The sequence below is a fragment of the Dermacentor variabilis genome, chromosome 8 (genome assembly GCF_050947875.1).
Source record: "Dermacentor variabilis isolate Ectoservices chromosome 8, ASM5094787v1, whole genome shotgun sequence".
Lineage (NCBI taxonomy): Eukaryota > Metazoa > Arthropoda > Arachnida > Ixodida > Ixodidae > Dermacentor > Dermacentor variabilis.
The window spans coordinates 22,902,345-22,923,159 of record NC_134575.1 but is presented as its reverse complement, the minus strand read 5'-3'; the positions used below and the strand labels follow the sequence as shown (position 1 = coordinate 22,923,159).

At 47.3% G+C, this 20,815-nt stretch overlaps 1 protein-coding gene across 1 annotated transcript; it reads right to left on the bottom strand.

Annotated features, from left to right (window-relative positions):
* Positions 1-3,363: 3,363 nt before the first annotated feature.
* On the bottom strand, positions 3,364-19,872 carry LOC142589811 (uncharacterized). The gene is made up of 10 exons (XM_075701386.1): positions 19,719-19,872; positions 18,399-18,716; positions 17,725-17,878; positions 17,099-17,188; positions 16,517-16,761; positions 15,593-15,671; positions 14,758-15,002; positions 11,148-11,375; positions 7,215-7,358; positions 3,364-3,745 (listed from the first exon to the last, which is right to left on the bottom strand). Exons 2-10 carry the CDS (start codon positions 18,624-18,626, stop codon positions 3,392-3,394), a joined length of 1,767 nt encoding a protein of 588 aa, XP_075557501.1. The 5' UTR covers positions 18,627-18,716; positions 19,719-19,872; the 3' UTR covers positions 3,364-3,391.
* Between the last annotated feature and the right edge of the window lie 943 nt (positions 19,873-20,815).

The following is a 20,815-nucleotide window of genomic DNA, read 5'->3' as shown; positions in this document are numbered from 1 at the left end:
CTTGGTTCCCCATATTCTTCTCGCTCAAACACAACACTCGTTTATGAAACGAAGTTGAGTGATTGCATACTGGGGATCATTTCTTTCTGCGAGTCCCACCTATTTCCCTCCAGAAAAAAAAAAATTTCGAACGATCTCGAGTGTATTCCGCACGTTTTGTTTGCGCTGTTCGTGTTCGGTTAAAAGACACTGTTGATCAATGAAATGCCACTTCACGTTCAAGGTGATCTGCTTCTTTTTCTTTTCGGGGGGGGGGGGGATATTGAAATACAATATTTTGACGAGGGCGCGGCATACACCTTTCAGTAAGAAGGTTTTGAGATGCATAAGCCCGAGATATCGACATGATGTTGTTGTTGCCTCAAAACATGGCTCGTACCCACGAGGATGAGTGACCACACTGGATGGATTGAAACGTACACCCAACAACATACCAAAACGGATATATCGGTTCCAGTGGTAGTCTTCATCTCCCACTTCCTATTACGTGACTCCTACCCACTATGAGAAATTGACGAAGAAATGTATGGAGTATTCCAATTTATAATGGATAAATTTCCCTATCTCTATGGACTTGGAGCTGTATAACGTAGAATTATCTGCTAAAATTAAATCAGTAATGTCAGAATAAATGAATAACAGTTCACTTAAAAGGGCGCAAAAGAAGCAAAATATAGAATTTAGTCAGACATTTGGTTGGATTCTGTAAGAAATGTTCAATCCCAAAGTGGAGGCTCCAAACGAAAGAATAACAATTTCTGTTAAGCCAACGCTTCGAAAAGGTATTTCCAATATTATTCTTCTTGCCGCATAAAAGCGGCAACAAGATAGAGGGAAGTGACGGATTGTTGCTTCCTCATTACAAAACGAGCAGAGAGGGAAGGGAACCAAACCCGACCTGTGTAAGTAAAAGTTCAGGGAGGGAATTCGGCAACGTAATTTTGTGCGAGAGAACTCAAGAATCTTTGTGTGACAGGATTCGGTACGCCAAGGAAATTACAGGTGCTTATAATCTGGAGAAGCCGTCAGAACTGGGTTTGATGAGGCTTTCATAATTGATCGCGCTCAAAATCTAGCCGCCGTGAGATGCGCTGTCACTGGTAGAAAAGGAAGAGCCGGGCCGAAAAGTGAAGTCTTTGCCAGTGAATCGGCAGTTTCATTAAAAAAGAAACCGTTTTGACCGTATGCCAAAATCAAATGAACACATTCCCTATGTTCGGGAACTAGCAAGCGAAATAGTTTTAGCATCGTCGAAGCACTAGCGGCGGTGTGGGAACAACACACAGTGAGTGAGTAATAATATCATTCGTTGTAGCCGTTTGGTCTAATTTATGCAAAGCTAGAAATATCGCTATAAACTCAGCCAGGAAAACACGCACAGAATTGGTCAACCGAAAAAAAATAAATTATGAGGTTTTACGTGCCTAAAGAACTTTCTGATTATGAGACACGCCGTAGAGGAGGACTCCGGAAATTTCGACCACCTGGGGTTCTTTAACGTGCACTTAATCTGAGTACACGATTGTTTTCGCCTTCATTGAAATGTGGCCGTCGTGGCCGGGATTCGATCCCGCGACCTCTTGCTCAGCAGCCCAACACCGTAGCCACTGAGCAACCACGGCGGGTGCAAGCTTAAAGAACAAGACCAGCCGAGCGCAGGGCAATATATTCAAATGTCAGCAATTATTTTCTTGCACTGTGATGCCTCTATAGAAAAGGTAATGTTTCTTCCCCGCCGTGGCTGCTTAGTGGTCATGATGTTGGGCTGCTAAGCACGAAGTCGCGGGATCGAATCCCGGCCATGGCGGCCGCATCTGGATGCATCGCGGAATGCGAAAACACCAGTCCGCTTAGTTTTATGTGCACATTAAAGAAGAAACCCAGGTGATCCAAATTATTCCGGAGCAGCATCCTCCACAATACGGCGTGCCTCATAATGAAATCGTTGTTTTGGCACGTCAAACCCCGTAATTTAATTTGACCTTCTTTAACGGACCCGCAACGTGGCGGAGAGGCTAGGTCTTTCTGACCCGACGTGGGAGCAGCCCGCTACGTGCTAGTTTATGTCCCGATGGACCTTATTGAAGTTTTGCCATCCGTTAACCGCCGTCTTCTTGGCCGATCCCCCTTATTGGTTAATCGCCACAAGTGCGGAACAAGCAAGCAAGCATGCAAGGCGCGGGCGCTCGCCCCGTTCTTCTATGAACTATGCGCTGCGCAAGATTTACAATAAAACAACCTTGTTAATGAAGGCTTTCGGAGGCCCCAGTCACTTCATTATTAAGGTGTTCCACTAGTATTAAACTGCTTTGACACGACTTGCACGTATACGCAATATCGCACAGATCACGAGGTAGAGCACTTGTGTGCGCTCTAGCTTCCATTCAGCCACTAGAATTAATGACTTTCTTCCTTGCGTGTCGAGCTGAAGCGTGTCAGTTTGTTCCATTTTCGGCTCGTGACAGCTAACGCTTTTGGACACTGTGATAAACCTCACCCAGGCCTTCGGGATGGGCTCTCATTCCCCAGTCATTTCCTCGTAGCAGACCGCTATGAAGACGCTGCGAGACATTGTATCAGCTTCAGGTGTGGAACAGGTTGTACCGTTTCTTTCTGGAGTAAAAAATCTGCCGGCGATTACGACACTCCCTAATGCGAAATCTATCATCATCGGCCTGGCTTCGCCCACTGCAGGGCAAATGCCTCTCCCATACTTCTCCAACTACCCCGGTCATGTGCTAATTGTGGCCATGTTAATTCTCCCTGCAAACTTCTTAATCTCATCCGCCCACCTAACTTTCTGCCGCCCCCTGCTACGCTTCCCTCCTCTTGGAATCCAGTCCGTAACCCTCAATGTCCATCGATTATCTTCCCTCATTATATGCCCTGCCCATGCCCCCCATTTCCCTTTTCTTGATTTCAACTAAGATGTCATTAACTCGCGTCCGTTGCCTCACCCAATCTGCTCTTTTATCTCTTAACGTTATACCCATCATTCTTTCCATAGGTCGTTGCGTCGTCCTCAATTTAAGTAGTACCCTTTTCGTAAGTCTCCAGGTTTCTGCCCCGTACGTGAGTACTGGTAAGACACAGCTGTTATACACTTTCCTCTGGAGTGATAATGGCAGCCTGCTGTTCATGATCTGAGAATGCCTTCATGATCTGAGAATGCATGATCTGAGAATGCCTATAGTTGCTATAGCAACTATAGTTTGTTTTTATCGATTATTAAAATCCGTCACGCCTCGCCGACGTACCGGTCTGGAATTCCAGTATTCACCATTGCAAACTTTGCAAAAATGTGACCCCAAAGTGTGTAAATCTTCAGTGGCCCTTGAAGCGAGAAATAGTTTGAGCAGCATGTACATCATTGATTGTCTTTAATAGCGGCTTACAAGTAGCGGCATTCGTTGGGAACGCTCTTGCTGGAGGCCTGACCGCAGGGAGTGTCGATGAAGCGTTTTCGCGTCCTGTACACGACCATACATCTCTGGTCAGCCGGACTGATAGCTGGACCGTGGTCTCCGCCCATGGCACAGCTCAGAGCGCAATGCATGACGAAAAAAAGCTGCTTGCTCGAGAGCCGCACTCCCGGCAGCGCCCTCGCCTGGCCGCTCTTGGTAGCTTTGGAGTGCCGAGCCCTCTGGAACACCAGGTAGGCTATCCTGGAGCCTAGGACGTCGTGAAGGCGCACCCCGTTGGTGGTGTCATTTTCGTTGAGCCGGCTTTGTCGCCAAGTGCCACTCTGCACAGCAGAAGCAAAATAAGTGTATTAAAGAAAAGTTATATATGCCAGAGGTTAAACGAACCAACTCGCGGTATGTCCATACTGCCACACCGTTTCAATGAGTGCGATGATCATTGTCCCCGTCTTGGTTTATAGCTGAAAACGAAAGTCCAAGTCTATATACGAATGCTGGTAAGCAGCTGTTTACACTTTTTATAGAATCGGGGTGTTGGTCCTGACCAGTTGCTATACCTGCAAGGAGGTTCTCGAGAGGTGTACCTTACATTTTCGTGATTGGAACATGATGCAAAGCGAAACATCGCAACAGGCATAAGACGCGCGAGGTCGCGTGTTCCATTCTCGGCCGCTGAAAGTGCATTCCTTGAAACACAAAATACTTCTTGTAATAAATTTAGACGCATGTGTTGTCGAAAGAATGACTGCAGAAGAGATTTATCTGGAGTCCACCACTGCGCCCTCTCGTCTAGCCATAGTTTGCTTTTACGTCCAGTGATTCAAAGCATGGGTGAAGGAAAAAGACTAGGAGGCTGCACGGCGTTGGGCAGCTAGCCCCGGCAAGACAACTTCTGATGTCTCTTCTTCCTCCATTCAGGGCATAGCTGCACGTTAGCTGTCGGGATGTATAGGCCACCTAAGGTATGTATTTGGTTCAGGGTAGCTCGGTCTCGCTGCGATCAGGCGTCGTCATCTGCTTTACCCTCTCCCGTAGTCTCTGTGCGCTCGGCGACTGGGAATTACCGCGTGACTGTCGCGTGGTGAGGACCTATTTCTCATGTGCCTTTCATTTTACACTTTTAATGACTACGCTTCAAATATGTTACGTGACGCCTCCCGCCTAGTCTTCGTACCTTCCTCCATGCGTGTTGTAGATGAATTTGATGTTTTTGGGGCGGTACTGATTACGCTTTATTTTTCTGAATCCTCGAGCAACCATGTTCTTCAGTGCATGAAGGCCAGAAATATTTGAGCGCAATGCATAAAGAATGCGAATTGTTGCGCTTGTGACGCTAACCGTTGTCGAAGAGGATCAGTTTGCAAAATCGCAACACCGCTTGACGGCACGCGGAACGAAGACTTTTGGCAAATCCCAGGCTGGCTGAACCGCCATTAAAATCCATTGATGGCTACATTTTCAATGTATTGACATCTTGCTCTTCCCCCTTGCAGCCACTGTCGTCTGCCATGTTTTTAAATGACTTCGATTCGCGGGTGGCCATTTGTACATTGAGCAATAGCGGGGGGAGCAGGAGTGGCGGAACCCACCTCACGATGACACCTCTAATGCGTTCGCATTAAATCAATATGGCGACACAACGTGTTGTCACCGTCCAAACGAATTGTGTATGAGGCGTGTACTGCAGCGGGGCTCCTCTTTCGCGCTACCCTAAGGACACTCGATGCCATGAAGCATCGCTTCCGTGAAGCCTGCGCGTGGCCTCCGAGATGCATGGCGCACCAGTGCGTGTGAACGGCGAGAAATGCGTCCTATGGCAACTAGGCTCCTCTCGCGCTTCTTTCTGGACGCGCTGCACCATCTGGAAGCTCTGCCGAGATGTCCGCGCGTGGCTTCTGCGACAAGAAGCGCGGCGAGGATGATAATTGTTCCTTCGCTTGCCGCACACTCAGTGGCACATGGCGAGTGGCAAAAGTTGGCGAGTGGTTCATTGAAAGCGGCACGTACACAGTGCATTTGTGGCGCAGCTTGCCAATCCGCTCGATTGCTGTCCTGGGGGAAGGGGGGCTATTCGGCCAATGTCTACCTAGGGGACATGTCCATGTCGTCTGCTGCTGAAGTTCTTATTGGCTTGGCTGGGGCACGCGTCAGAAGGAGACAGGCGCTCTCAGCTAACAAGCACCTGAGCAGCAGACGAAACGGACATGTCCACTATAGGTGGACACTTGCAGAATAGCCTCCCTGCAGGAACCCTTGTGACCTGGGTTCGATTCAGCGGAGCATTAGAGAAATTTAAGAGATCTTTTTCATCATTGTAGAGTGGAATATTACCCAGTGGTCCAACTCGGCGTGAAAGAGTTCCTTCGAACAGCGGGGCCTTACCAGTCCCGCACCTATAGTGACTCTCGTTGGCGTGAAAGAGGTTCGTTGAAGAGCGGCATGTGTGGACACATTGGCAATTACTCGGGGACCCTGTTACCTCAGCGCAGCAGTCCTATGCGTTAACCATTCGACCACTGTCTACCCAGTGAGCCAGGTGACGCGAAAACCGTTAGATGCCAACATAGATACATAGAATAGATACGTATATACATAGATAGCCCCCGGGCAGTGCGAGAACCATCTTAATCATCCTAAGAATGCTAGCGCATTAAACATGAAAAGAGCCACTGGAAGAAGCCCTACATGGTGCTGCTACAACCGAGAATCAGTTTTTGTGGTCGCAGTGCTCGGCGAAGTTCGTGTCCGATCCGATCTCGCGGCATCATTTTCATCGATCTCTCCTTGCAACAGCTTGTTAGCTTGACCGTGCACTTTGTCATCAGCGGCGTCAAATCACGTTAGGACGGACATGGCGGACGGAAACAGCTTTCAGATGAAAATCCAGATCCGACGAGTATTATGCGTCGGTGGGACGTTAGCGGTTTTCTTTACTTGACATTTTAAGCATAATTGTACACAGCGACTTTAAACCGCGTCAGCTCCAGCAGGTAGTATCGTAGCGAAGTGACGCGGCCGTTCGATATCTGACGCATCACCTCACCAGGGATACGGAAGTTGAAGGGGGATGAGCTCTGGCAGGGGCAAGTCCAAATACGCAGCTACGACGAAGAGAGGTAGCATTCCAACAACTAGGTTTATTCACTTGGTATTTTACCTTAAGTTTACACTGTACAAAAATATCTGCAAACAGAACGACGTCATACCCGTCGTCGTCTGCCTACCTGACTAGCCTTGACTCGCCTGGTGAAGTTGCGCCGTCTGCTGCTGTCTACTTGCTCACATCTCAAAAACTACTCGAACACCTTAAATAAGTTTACACAGCATCCAAGGGAAACATTTCTCCACCAATTCGCTTTTTCGTTACTCCGACCAATCAGGCAGGCCGACATCATCCAATAAGCGTCAGAGTTTAAGGGGCCAAGAAATGGTCGCATCAACACTCCGTACACAAAAGCACTCTGACCATAACTTATCAGCTTTTGACAGCCGAGCGTGGGAAGAGGACGCGTCATGTGCAAGTGTGACCTCAGGCGCGGCGGCGGCGGCAGCACATGCCCATATGCCCACGGTGCCGTCGCGGTTATTTGTGTACAATGGTTTCCCCTCGCGTCGAGGAGCCCACAAAATTCCCGGAAAGAAAGCAAAGAGGCCCGCGCTATACTCTTTTCGCGACACTATAGTGGCATATGGTTCCCTAATTTTTTGGGGAACCTCTTTGACTTGGTACATCTAGGCGCACATGGAATCGTTTACTAGAATACTTCATGTGTGCGTGTGCGTTAGGCTTACCTTATTGTACCCGGCGTAGAGGCAATACATGCTGCTGCCGTTCACGTGGTCACCTTCATCCCAGAATCGCCGCAAGCGCTCGTCGATAGCTGGATCGGCGCGCCCCCGTTCGATGAGCTCGTGTGCCAGGGCTTGCGCGATGACCTGGATCGGGCAGAGGCAGTCCCGTAAGCGTATACAGGAAACCAAATAAGGAAAGGAAAGTTGCAATTGGGATCTGTGGTTAACCGCGGTGCCGTTAACGTCAGTGACGGCTAACGGAGCGGTGCACGAAGCAGTGGTCACGTGGCCGGTCCTTAACGCAGCGTAACCGTAGCATCGCAGACAACGAGTCGCCGGTGAACGCAAAAAAAAAGGGAAATTCCGGCGGTAGAAACCATCTCGGGATGACTGTCGACGTTAATGGCAGCATTGCAGCGTCTCTGTGTAGCCACCGCCGAAACGCGTCATCTATGACCGTATAATTCGCGCACTGTAGGCGGGCTACTCTCTCGCGCTTCCCTCTGGACACGCTGCTCCACCTAGCGGCGGCACAGCGTGTTTTGCCCGTGTTTGAATGTGTGTTCAGGCAAGAGGGTATGAGTATGTATGACGCGGGTTCGATTCCGCCCAGCGCCGGAGGAAACGAAGGGTTTTTTTTTTTGTCATGGAAGAAGTGGCACATGCCTAGTGTCGCATACATAGAGTTTCTCACCATAATACCCAGAGAGAAATCTGGCGCTGCTGCGCTGTGGTATGCATGAGAATGCCGGTATATTGTGACTTCGGTAAGTCGCTTCGTTACGCCGCTTCAGTAAGTCATCTCGACTCCTTGACGTACGCTAAAGAATCACACGAAAACGTAGGCTTTAACGTAGCCAATATTGTCATGTTTGTACGTCTAGAGAATAGTAATAGAAAAAAAAATCACAGGGGGAGAGAAGCAACATTTGTCTGAGGCAGCACCTGGCGGAGGAAAGTGACCACACAGGGCTTTAAGGTTTAACAGTATTTCGCTTGTGACAACTAGCATCTTGAGATGACTCAAACGCTCATTGATGTTTAAAAAACGTGCGGACGCGTCGAAAAGCCAGCGATCAAGAAATACTTCTTTATCCGTGCTGAAAGCGAATCGTAATGAATTATCATTATTGCCGCTCTTCGGTGTGTACGCTGTAAACTAATTTACACGGTTATGGACCCTTATGCCCCATTATGAGTGTAAATTAGTCTACAGCGTAGCATCTAGAACTTTGATCAAATATTTACCCTCATTTTTGCTAGAATATGATAAGTTTTGCACGACTGTTGGCCGAAAGAATGCTTCGCTTGCACCCGTTCCCACAATGCGGCAGATTCCCCAATGGTTTCGACGCGGCGGCATGGTAAAAGCCGACGGCGGCCTTCGGGCAAGTGTTTTAGGGGTGGTGACATGCCTTTGTTGTAGTAGCCGCCGCCGCAAATTAAATTAGAGGGTGAAAGGTGTTTCCTTCAGAACTTAGCGACGCTTGATACAAGATAATGAGAGACCACCGAGACAGGCCACGTTGTTTGTGCCTCAATTTGCGTCTGTCACGAAAGTCCAGGCGCCGACTAGGGCTGTGTGAATAATAACTTTCGGGACTAAACTGAATACTAGACGAATAATATGCCGAAGTTAATCGGATCGAGTCGAGTAATTTTTGAATTATCAGCAGCCATTATCTCCGGGGATAATGCTACATGCATATTGCGTGTTTCTTTTTTGGACGATGCGCGCGGGCGCCCCGACAAAGAAAAACTGCTCCTGGGTCTCGAGCTGTCAGCTGAACTGGCCAGCGCTGCAGTTTTTTTTTGTATATATACAGTCTCAGTAATCTTCAGCGTTTCATCCTTCGTCCGCGTAACATTACTGTAAACACATCTTCACATTCTAGCATATTCACAACATTAGAAACTTTCTGTTAGATTCAACATTATTAAGTGTTGTTTATTCAAAGCACAAGTTGAGTATTAAGCGCAAATGAGCAGTTTCTTCGCCTACTCAGTACTTATAATTCAGTGCGCACATTGACGGCTTAGCCGCAGAATTCTGATTCCCTAAGCGACACGGTGTGCTACAACTACGTCTCGCGTTCTTATTTCAATATGGTCACCCGGATTAAATATGTCGTACGCGCGATCCAATCTTACGCTTCATCGCGCACAGCTGGCGATGTGAAATATTCGAAAACTATACTAGTGAATATTGAATTCGAAGGTCTAATGGAGTAGGAGAATGTTCGATTCGCTATTCGAAGTTTTCGAGTATTCGCACTCACATATACCGCTAACCACTTCCAACGAAAACGGGCGAAAGGTGCAAAAAATGTCGTTCGCTTTAAAAGGCAACATATAAGATATATTGAAAGCATCTACATGTTTCCTTGCAATAAAACTACCTTTAAACAAATTTACTTAATTGCATGCCAATATTGGCACATCTCACGGCGTAAGAAAAATAATAAAGCACCGCGACTGGGGCAAGTTATAGTTAGACCAGACCAACTAGCCTGCTTGGTACACAAAATGACAGCACAATCGACACACGTCCTGGCTCTTCGAGGAGCGAAGTGCAACTGAAGGCAGTCCGGAGCAAAGCGGACTGATTACAGCGAAGTTTACGAATATAGAGGTTTGAAAGAATAATTTATTAATCTAAACTGATTCAGTAGTTATTTTAATGGTATTGCACGGAATCGCACGGGTGGGCAAAATTAATCTGGATGCTCACCCCACTAGGTTATTTCTCGTAAGTCACTGTTCACTTTCGTGACCTCAAAACGGCACAATTTTCTAACTTAAAGAAGACATGTGTGCTGAGAATAAGTGTACGCAGCTCCGAATTTTGCGCACGCGTCGCGAACGCAACTTCTATTCGCACTGCGTCAGCGGTGAATAGGAACCACAAAACCAGCGGTTGCGAATTTTAGGCTACAAAGTTTGTTACAGGAAAAAAATGAAGTATTTTGCTTGTAGCAAAGTATTGGGACATGCTTTTAATGCGGGAAAAAGAAATATCACACACACTGCATACGTTTGGCTTACGTATATGTTATGCGTACGTTTCGTCGTAAAATTTATTTATTGAAAGGTGTTCAGAACAACGAAGCAAGATAAATGCCAGCTGAAGGGCCCTGTACAGGGTGATCGTTTCTAAGTTTTACGTAATGTTTAAAAATCGCCTGTGGCAGACAGCACAATTCTTGTCATTGAGCTAGATTATTCCGAGAGGCGCATACTATACTAGCACGAGAAATGGCGTTATTCTGAAAATTTATTCCAATTGTACACGCCTTGCAAACTCGCAGGCTACAATTCGTAAATTGCAATATGAGCCGTAAGGTAACTAATCCAACAGACAGTTAGTGGATTTTTGTTGATTTGTTGAATATGCGTTTCAGTTGTATATTGAACTGTGTTGAGTAATGATAATAATAGTAATAATTGAAGATGGGTTTCAATGTCATTTATTTTATATCGGGCAGAACACTCTTTTGAATTTGGAACAATAATGGGTAGCATGATGATGTTGATACAACTCTGTGGGCCAATTTTGTTATACACATTTAGATGCTCTATGTACAGTCTGGTTGGTCGACAAGCGCAATGTGCTTCGGCCGGTCAATTGAATGCTACCTTTACCAAATGTATTTCTTGAAAGACAAATTGAAAAAGAAAATGGAATTTCTCGTTCAAGTAATCTCCGTCTCTGAAAAACAGCTCAATGACTAAAATTATGTCATCGATCTGCAACAGGCAATTTTTTTAGAAATTTAATCAAACGTAAAAATGATCCCCCGTATATTTACAAGCTATTGCAAAACATCTTCATCTGCTAGTCAACGCACTTAATTTTGCCGGCTATTCAAGATTGTGAAACCGGGACTCTCGCCTGCAGGGCCCGCGTGCGTGAGCATCGAGTGGGTTTGTCACCTGTCCGAGTGCGGCGAAGTTGTACGCTGACGGGGCCCCGGCGTCGTAGTACGGAGGCCGGAAAAAGGCCGCCGGCGAGCCCACGTTGACCACCGACGCCATGGCGGGGAGCAGCGCCTGAGCCAACGGTGGCAGGGCGTGCCACGCTCGGAGACGTCGCAGCCAGAGCTGTGGGAAGCTGGGGGCCGTCACGGCGTCGCCTCGCTGATCTGGCGTCCCAGCAGCGCTCTGCGGAACGCCAGGAGAGGGCGATCAAAGTTCACGTGTGTGGAGCCAGAAGTTAAAGTGCACATAGTTGTGCGTGCGTAGACCAACTATTGAAAAAAAAATCAACTCCACCTTATCTTGAAACGGGAAGTAAGCTTTCACCGGAAGTTAGCGCGGGATCCATAGAAAAACAGTGCGAGTTTGGAAGCCAAGCCTTCTTTCAATACCGGCAAATGTTAAATGGGACAACTATTTCTTGCGCGTCATACCGCCACTTTCGAATCCATGCGTCAAGAGTAACCGTTGCTCAGAAATGCATTCCATGTTCTGTCTAATACAGCTCGCGATTGTACACATTATTTTCCTAAACTTCGTCGTCTTTCTGGCATCAAACGGGCCTTGCGCCTTCGCAAATCGATCGTTTGCAACAAAACATGGCGTAATAAATGCAAGAATCATCATTGATTATGCATGTGCGTAAATGCTTATTGCTTTCACGCCTTTCGAAAAAGATGTTTTTATACGAATTGAAAAAAAAACAAACATGAAGCGCTATGTATAATTCTAGAAGATCGACATGAGCAGCAAACTCGGACATTAGCTAAATCCACGTAGAAACCATCACGCCCATAGTATGGGTGAACTATCGGAACGCCAGAGTTTCTTCCATGGACCGCGTAATGATCCACCACAGGTATTCACGTCAAAGAAAAACGAAAGTATTTTTTGTCCACTGCAGGATGAAGGCCACTCCCAGTGATCTCCGAGTACCCCTGTCCTGTGCTAGCTGATTCAAACTTGCGCCTTCGAATTTCCTAATTTCATCACCCCCCCCCCCCCCCCCCTGATTTCCTACATCCTCGACTGTGCTACCCTCTCCTTGGCACACATTCTGGAACTCTAGTGGTTCACCGGTTACCTGCCCTACGCATTACCTGGCCTGCCCAGCTCCATTTTATTTCTCTATTAATGTCAACTAGAACATCAGCTATCCCCGTTTGCTCTCTCATCCATGCTGCTCTCTTCCTGTCTCTTAACGTTCCGGACAACTATTTTCGTTTTATCGCTCTTTGCGCAGTCCTTAACTTGTTCTCGAGCATTTTTGTTAACCTCCAAGATTTTGCTCCATATGTAAGCATCAGTAGAATGCAGAGATTGCATAATGATTCTACATTTCTCTTTTCAACAACAGTGGTATGCTTACACTCAGGATTTCGTAATACCTGCCGTATGCACTCCAACCCATTTTTATTCTTCTGTAAATTTCCCTCTCATGATCAGGGTCTCCTGCGAGTAATTGACCTAGATAAACATACTCCTGCACACACTTTAGAGGCTCATTGGCAATCATGAATTTTTTCCCCCAGGCAATAGTACATTATCTTTACCTTCTGCATATAATGTTCAACCCTACTTATCTGTTATGGTTTGCTGTTAAATTTGTTGCAATTCGTCCGCAATGTTGCTTAACAGGACAATGGCATTGGTAAATCGAAGGTTGTTGAGATATTCGCCATCGATCTGTACCCCTAAGCCTTCCGAGTGTAACGACACACACACACACACACACACACACACACACACACACACACACACACACACACACACACACACACACACACACACACACACACACACACACACACACACACACACACACACACACACACACACACACACACACACACACACACACACGCGTATATATATATATATATATATATATGGTGTCCCAGCTAACTTGGACCAAGATTTTAAAAATACCCGAGAGCTCTAGAGAAATCGTGCCAACTGCGTTGTAGTCATAGTCGTATGTACTTAGGGCCAGTCCTTTTTCATCATGAAGTATTGCTTAATCAATCACTTTCTAATTATTGCTTGAATCACAAACATATGAATTACAAAGTTGTAGGGCACCTTAAATAACCTCCGAATCAAGCATTTATTTCGTGCTGAAGTGGTCCGGCTTCTCTTTTCCAAGAGAAAACAAAAGCCCGCGATATACGAAATAGATGCGCACTCGCAAGCCGCTACTCAATCGCCCACAAGCAACCATTTAAATGATATACGGCCGCATTCTCTTATCACCGCATCGTACAAGGCTCCGCTACGCTTATCAATGCGTCATCGGCGCATTCCCTTGATCCCGCGACCATCACATAGCGTGCAGCCCTGTATCGGGCTGCCGCCGCTAGTAAAGCCGTGTATCCGTGGCTACCCGCTTGGGAGCGCGTGAGTAGCGGCACGCGAGAGCGTATGTATTTCGTATTTTGGATGTTTCGCGCGCGTTTGTGTTTTCTCGGAGAGAGAGAGAGAGAGAGAGAGAAACTTTATTTGGTTCCTTCAAGGATTTAGCGTCTCGAGGTCTCGGTCGTCTTGGGCGCCGGCGACTTGGAGCCTCTTCCGGCAAGGGTGGGCCCCTATTCCAGGGCTCTACTGAGCCTAGCTACCTCACTAGCGTGCTGCACTAAGGCCCTTTGGGCCGTGAGCTCGCAGCTGGTAAGCCGACTCTCCCATTGCTCCGCACTCGGATTATTGTGTTGGTGGAATGATTGATTGTGTTTACATTCCCATGTGACATGATATATTGTGGGTGTGGCCCCACACCATGGGCAGGTGTCTCTGTATTGTGTTGGGTACATATTGTTTAGGATGTATAAATTTGGGAAGGAGTTTGTCTGCAATCTGCGCCAACTCGTTGCTTCCTCCTGCGTTAGAGCTTTGTGCGGTGGGGGATATTTGGCTCTCGTCCCTCTGTATAAGTTTAAGATTTCTGTGTATCCTCCTTCACAAGCGTGTGGGTGATACTCCGGGGCGCGCGACTGCTCTGCTCGGAACGTGGTCTCTCGAGCTAGGCTGTCTGCCCTTTCGTTACCCTCTATGCCTGCGTGGGCCGGAATCCAAATTAACTTGTGTGTAACGTTCCTCTCGGCGAAGTTGGCTCCGCCAAGAATTCTGAGGGCGGCTTTGCTAATCCTGCCCCTCGTGTAATTTCTGCACGCTTCCTTCGAGTCTGTTAAGATGTTTAGAGGCCTGCCTGTCCTATATCCTTCTACTGCCGCCAGCGCCACGACAATTTCTTCGGCCTCCGCTGTGTAAAACCAACGAGGCAAAGCTGAGCACTAAACAAATGCTTGATTCGGAGGTTATTTGAGGTGCCCTACAACTCCGTTATTGGTATGTCTACGATTCAAGCAATGATCAAAGAGTTCGCTAATTAAAAGTAATTAGGTAATACTTCTTGATGAAAAAACGCTGGCCAAAAGTACATACGACTACGGCTACGATGCAGTCGGTACGATTTGTCTAGAGCTCTTGGTTATTTTTAAAATGTTGGTCCAAGTTAGCTGGGGCACCCTGTATATATATATATATATATATGTAAAAGTAACAAAGTACGAACCGTCCTGGCAACCCCGAGCGCTGCAAAGAGGTGTTCTGGATCAGAGCTCTCTGCCGCCGACTTCGGGAACAATGCGACTCCTGGCTCTGTGGGGGCCGTTGAGTATTGTGCCGACGAGGCTCCGGTGGTTGCCATGACGTCGCCGAACTTTGCTCCGTCCCTGACGATGAAGGCCGCTACGTCCTGGAACTCGGCCATGAATCGCGTCACGGCCGAGATGGTCTCAGGGGACACGACGTTCTGGCCTGCACCGTCAAGACGTGCGCGCCGTGCATAAACGCGAGGCGCCGCTGTGATGAACGAGCTTACAGCTGTTCATCACGTATAACGACAATCTTTTCTGCAGTTTGGACGTACCCTGAATTGTCTTTTTGCATCGTTTATGCAATTGTTTTTGTCAGCTGTTACACTGTTTCACGCAGTATTATGTAAGCGCAGGGGAATAGTATTTATTTGACTTTACGAGCTTATAGAGTGTGAAGGTCGACTGAGCCTATAGAGACAGAGAGAGAGAGGTAAAAGGCAGGTAGGGATTTTAGTCAGTCAAGAGTCCGAGTGGTTACCTTGCGCTGGGGGAAGGGAGAAGGAGAATAGAAAGAAGGCAGAGAAAGAGAGATAAAGGGGTAGAGAGACGAACATGGACGTCCCTGCAGAGTCATAGGCACTCGCACAAGCGAGACGTTCTCAGAAAGCACAAAAGTACCTTCTGTTCGCTCAGAAGAGGATCATCTAGTTTTCTGAGCCTATAGTGTCCGTGTGTGAATCTGTATGGACGGTGCCTGTAGACACATATGGACGCAGTCTATAGATTTGGAGCATTTTGCATAAAGCTCACCTTCAAGCATGTCGAGGGCCCTGTACGGCACGCCACTGACTTTTTCTACCATGCGCAGGCACTTATCCTCTGGTGTCGGCTAAAAGAAAAGGAAACACATAGCAATGCCTGTTAATACCGTTCACGTAAGACAACGTTAAGGAAATTATCAATGAAAAGATTAGAAAGCGGGAGTATTGTATCTCTTGCGGAGCAAGAGCGTACAGTCAATTGCGCAGCGCCTCTAATCTGTCGGGCATCTTATCCTATGGCAGCAGCAGTAGTTTATGAAACGTCTACGAGACGGCGTTCAGAGCCTCTTTATACCCCTTCTATTGCGGTGCATTAGCTTGGGTTCAGAGCCACTATACTTCTCTAGATATCCGAAACTATTTTAAGAAAATAGGCACTCGGTTCGTTTTAGAAATCTTGTTAATACCTCTAGCAGACGTCTATACAGGGCTAACGTGACTGCTAAGATATCCTGACCACCTTGAGGCGATACCTTGCAGCTGTTTAGATGTACGTGTGTTCAGTACACCAGCGTGTACGATCTGAAAAAAATTCAGAAATGACTGGCGATCATCGCATAACATTTCTTCTGCCGTATTCCTAAGCCTATACGTTCCGCGGTGGTGTTCTACACATCGAAGATATATTTCGCCGAACCTGCTTAAATATGAACGTCGCTCGTCCATGCGATCGGCGCCACTCTTCTTGAATATCATACCCAGGTGCAGCCGTTATTTTTGTTTTATCGATGCGCTCTGTTCTCTTCCTAGGCGGTAGAGGGCAGCATTCAATGGTTCCCGCTTCTTATGGTACTTCTTTAAATAGCAGATCATATTTTTACACTTCTAAAAAAGGAATTTTGAGAGTTTTTCTCATTGCTGAACATATAGTGAACTGCAGAGGTGGCATCAACCACTGGGTGTCACCACTAACCATGGCCACATTCTCCTTTGGGAGCTCTTCGTTCTCGCGTGTCCTGTTGAGAGCCGCCAGGACGTCCGCCTTGGGTCCGACCAGGTAGCGAAGGACGTGCCAGGCCAGCACCAGCCGCTTGCTCAGCCTGTCACCAGGCTGCGACAAGTACGCCACCATGGCCAGTGCTTGCTCGTCCGCGGTCACGTGCTCGTAGGAAGCGTGCTTCGAGCCTCCGAACAGGGACAGCAGCTCTTTCCACCGGTCTGCAGAAACAGTGGCGAGCGAGCCAGATCGCGAGATCATATTCTTCCAAATAATAACTGAATCCTGCGGGCCCACTTTGTGCTTAGCCCACGTTCAAGTGTTTCCACTGGCGTGCGTCGTTAGCAGGGGGAGTAATTGAGTTAAACGTTATCGCGTGCGCAGGCAGAGCTCAAGCCGTTTGGCTACCCTAGTCTGAAACTGTCCAAGTTGTTGTCGAGGGCATGGCGACGTCAACAAGAGGTAGCTATATAGTTATGACGAACTGAACAAAGCGCACTCGCCGTAGTGTATGCTCTGTCCCCCCAAAAAGCTGGTCTGAAAACGACAAGAACTAACCGGATGTGACGCCGGTGCTGTCGGACAGGCTTGCGATGCTCATTTTGACCGCCTCAGTGGATTCCTCTGTGTCGTTCACAAACTCTGAAACTGAAAACCGCAATACATACGAGTGGGTGCTTGCACGAAATTATCGAATACATTTCAAGATGCGCAATTCTTTATCAATGACTGCAAACGCTTTGAAATTTAACCGGATCAATTACACGTAGACAATGTATCGCAGAATTTAGCTACAATGCGTCGTGACGTCACAAATTTCCAAGCATTCGATCGCATTTCAGCAGTTTTGGCGCAGAAAATGTTCTCAAAAAATTTTCTGCTTACAGTCTGTGGTTCCTTTAGAATACAGTCAAACAGTCCTTCTATATCAGCGGGTAATTATCTATATCCGAGCAGAGCCTGCACAAATATGTGACGTCGCGTCTAGCTGCCTAGCGCTGGAGCTTCAGGACGACCTCACCACACGTCGTGAACAAGAACACTCGAGTTTAAACTAAGGAATAAATCCAAACACTTAAGAATTAGAACAAGCCATTTTGCCTCGGTAGTCAGCCCATGCGAAGGGCTGTAGCATACCTCTGGAAATAGTACGCGTGTTAGCTTTGCATGTAGTGGAAACTCACTTTCATCATCAGAATCCATGAGCTGCTCTGTTATGGTATTATTTTTTATGAGAGCGTATTGGTGGAGGAAAGACCGGTAGAACTCTTCGATATCATCTTCTCCCATTGTTCGTGAAGCGGTGATGAATTCATTCACCTCTGGGTTTAGCGTGATCTGCAGAGAAAAAAGTAAAGGCGGTATCTCTGTCACTCTCTCTGTCTAGTTGCTACAAAATGCGCCATAATTAAGTGTTGCTGAGTGGCAATGAGTCTGCAGATTATGCTGTACCAGAGTCAAGAAACGCATTTTGGATTACTAGTCCCCTCCCGCACAATTGCCCACAATAAATGTTTGTGAAAGTGGAATCATATCAGCAAAAGCGTCAACGCTCCGTAGATGGACTACAACATCAGAGATCTTAAATGCTTTTCTGCATATGAGACTTGCAAGTTTATTGAGCGTATGCTTTGCTCGCAAGGAACCTACATCCTCGACTCACTAGAATTGACATTCGTCACAGAACTGGAACAAATTTTATTCAAATAGGTCCGCCAGTTGTCGTACCAAAAATAATTCCAGCGTTATAGAAGTATTTGCTTGATACGCTATGGTAAAGAGCTCGCAGAGCAACTGAATCATCGAAACAGGCGATGGATCGAGATATTGCTTAGTTTGCTTTCGTGTCATCACTCACATCGACAACAAATGGCGCCGAGGGGTCGCCGATGACGTCGTACTTGCGGGAGAAGGCCACCGGTGCGTCGACACCGTACCCGAGCGAGAGCTCCACCATGCGCTGCAAGGGGTCCTCCGACGGGTCGTCCGCCATGTGACGTAGGTCGAGGTTGAAGCGAGACAGGAAAGAGAGAACGTCCAGCACGCCCTCGTTCGGATTCCGCGAGTATCCTGCGCAGGACTTCATGAGTTCATCGCCGTCCGCCCCAACGGGCCCGTAGTTCTCCTTTTCGTTGGCGGAGTCGTTTTGTCTGGTTCCTTCCGTGACCGCCGAGCGCTTCACACGTGATGTGACGTGGGAGTACATTTTCCGGCCAAGAGAGAGAGTGATGAAAAAAAAAAAGAAACGTTACTTAGATATGTCAGCAAGACGAGTGTCCAGTTTCTTATTTTACTAATTGGGAGAGCACACACAAAAAAGGAAGAAATTGGGCGAAACACTCCACGACACTGTGTAGTATGACAATCAAGGCAGTGAGTTGTCTGTGGATGCCGGTTGACGGCTTGGACTGAAAGAGCTGCTGGTGCCAGTTAGTGTAGGAGAATTTTAGTCCTACCTTAATGTCTTAATGCCTTCGTGGAGGCAGCAGCAGTGCCGGTAGCGCCATATTGTGGCATTGTATACGCACAACGAAGGATAAGGAACGTTTTTTTTTTGCGCGGCGCCACTGTTATCACCTATAGAAAGAGAGAGAGAGATAGAGAGAGAGAGAGAGAGAGGATCCACTAAGCTCCGTTGACGTCGATACCAACGGCTCAGTTTGCACCCGCAAGTAGGTGAAACCTGGTCGCTGTAGTATATAGTTGTGTGTACTCTAGTTCATGCCAGCATCACGAAATGATGGTGCCATCAGCTTCGCCGCGCACGGCTTTGTCACTGGTGTTCTGCATTCTGATACTCCTGAATATGTAATACCTTTACGGACAGGTTAAAATTATCTATCATGTGTTAAGGGGATGTGCCGGCGTACTTCTCCTTTGTTCTGTCCTTTGTATGCCTCTATTTGTTACTGTTCACGCGTGGCCTCCAAGATTGTTCGCAGTTGCAATCTCGGAGACCACGTGCGTACGAGCGAAGACAGAGGCGACAACAGGGGACGCACCGCTCGTTTCGTCTCCAGAGTTACTGCGCATTTGGTAGCATATACAGTAATGCTGCTAGTTTCGTCCTTTCTTTTGTCTACATCCGTTGTCGCTGCATGCACTTGCGGTTGAGCATACAACTAGCCCAACGGAATGTACCCGCTCGCCCAGCTTTGAGCGAGAAATGTCACCATACCTCAGCAGAGTCCGAATGGAAGCTGGGAAACGTGACCGAAGAGTCACAAACGAAAGTGTTCCGCTTCTTGCAAGGGTCCGCCTGGCTGACCACCGTTTTGACGAACCAGTCCTTTACTTGTCGGCACAGGGAGGTGTTGCATTCGGCAGCAGGGCCACTTTCCGTGGAAACCCCTCAGGCGCTTCGAAGCCTCCGTCGTCGCCTTCCTCCAGCTCCGCCTGTCCATCCGCTGTCGTTGGTCACTCCGCTGTCGTCACTGCTTCTGTCGGTGACGTCACCCGGCGAACGGCTGCCCGCGCCCTCAGTTTCACTGCAGCGGACTCCTCCAGGGCTGCTCGGCCCCTCGGAGCATTGGGGCATCTTGTCTGCGGCTGCGTTAGGGGAGAGGGTAATCGCTCGCCTACTTTTTCGGTTTAACCCTCTTTTCAGCGCTTGAAAAGACACAAAACGAAGAATCCTGAAGGTCAGTCAAGTTAGCGAATAGTCTTTTGACGAAGTGCAGGTTAGGGCTGGTTGGTTGGAAATGATTACATTCACCGCGTTAATGTAGAATCTGAACAACAACAACAACAACAACAACAACAACAAAAGAAGAGGGACAAGAACACGGCAACGATTTTGAATTGTCGCATTCGTTGCGGAGCAACTTTTATAGGAAAAAAAATACAGGAAATAATAAAAAATAACATATATCAGTGGTGTGAACGAAATCTACGTGGACAGTGCAGGCACGCATTCAAGCGTGCGCACACGCAACACATATGGAGCTCCTGCGATCAATTAAGAAAAAAAAGTAATTGCATTCTTTCTCAGAGCAGTCGATGGTATGCCGAAAAGTTTGTGCAGATTTCATGCCGTTGTTAACTTTCTGTTATAAATCATGCGATAGCAATTGGCCTAGACCTACACGTCACCTATATAGCAGACAGTCGACACTGTTGAACCCTCTGCTAGCAAAAAGGCTTTCTAAATCAATCAATCAATCAATCAATGAATCAATCAATCAATCAATCAATCAATCAATCAATCAATCAATCAATCAATCAATCAATCAATCAATCAATCAATCAATCAATCAATCAATTAATCAATTTTAT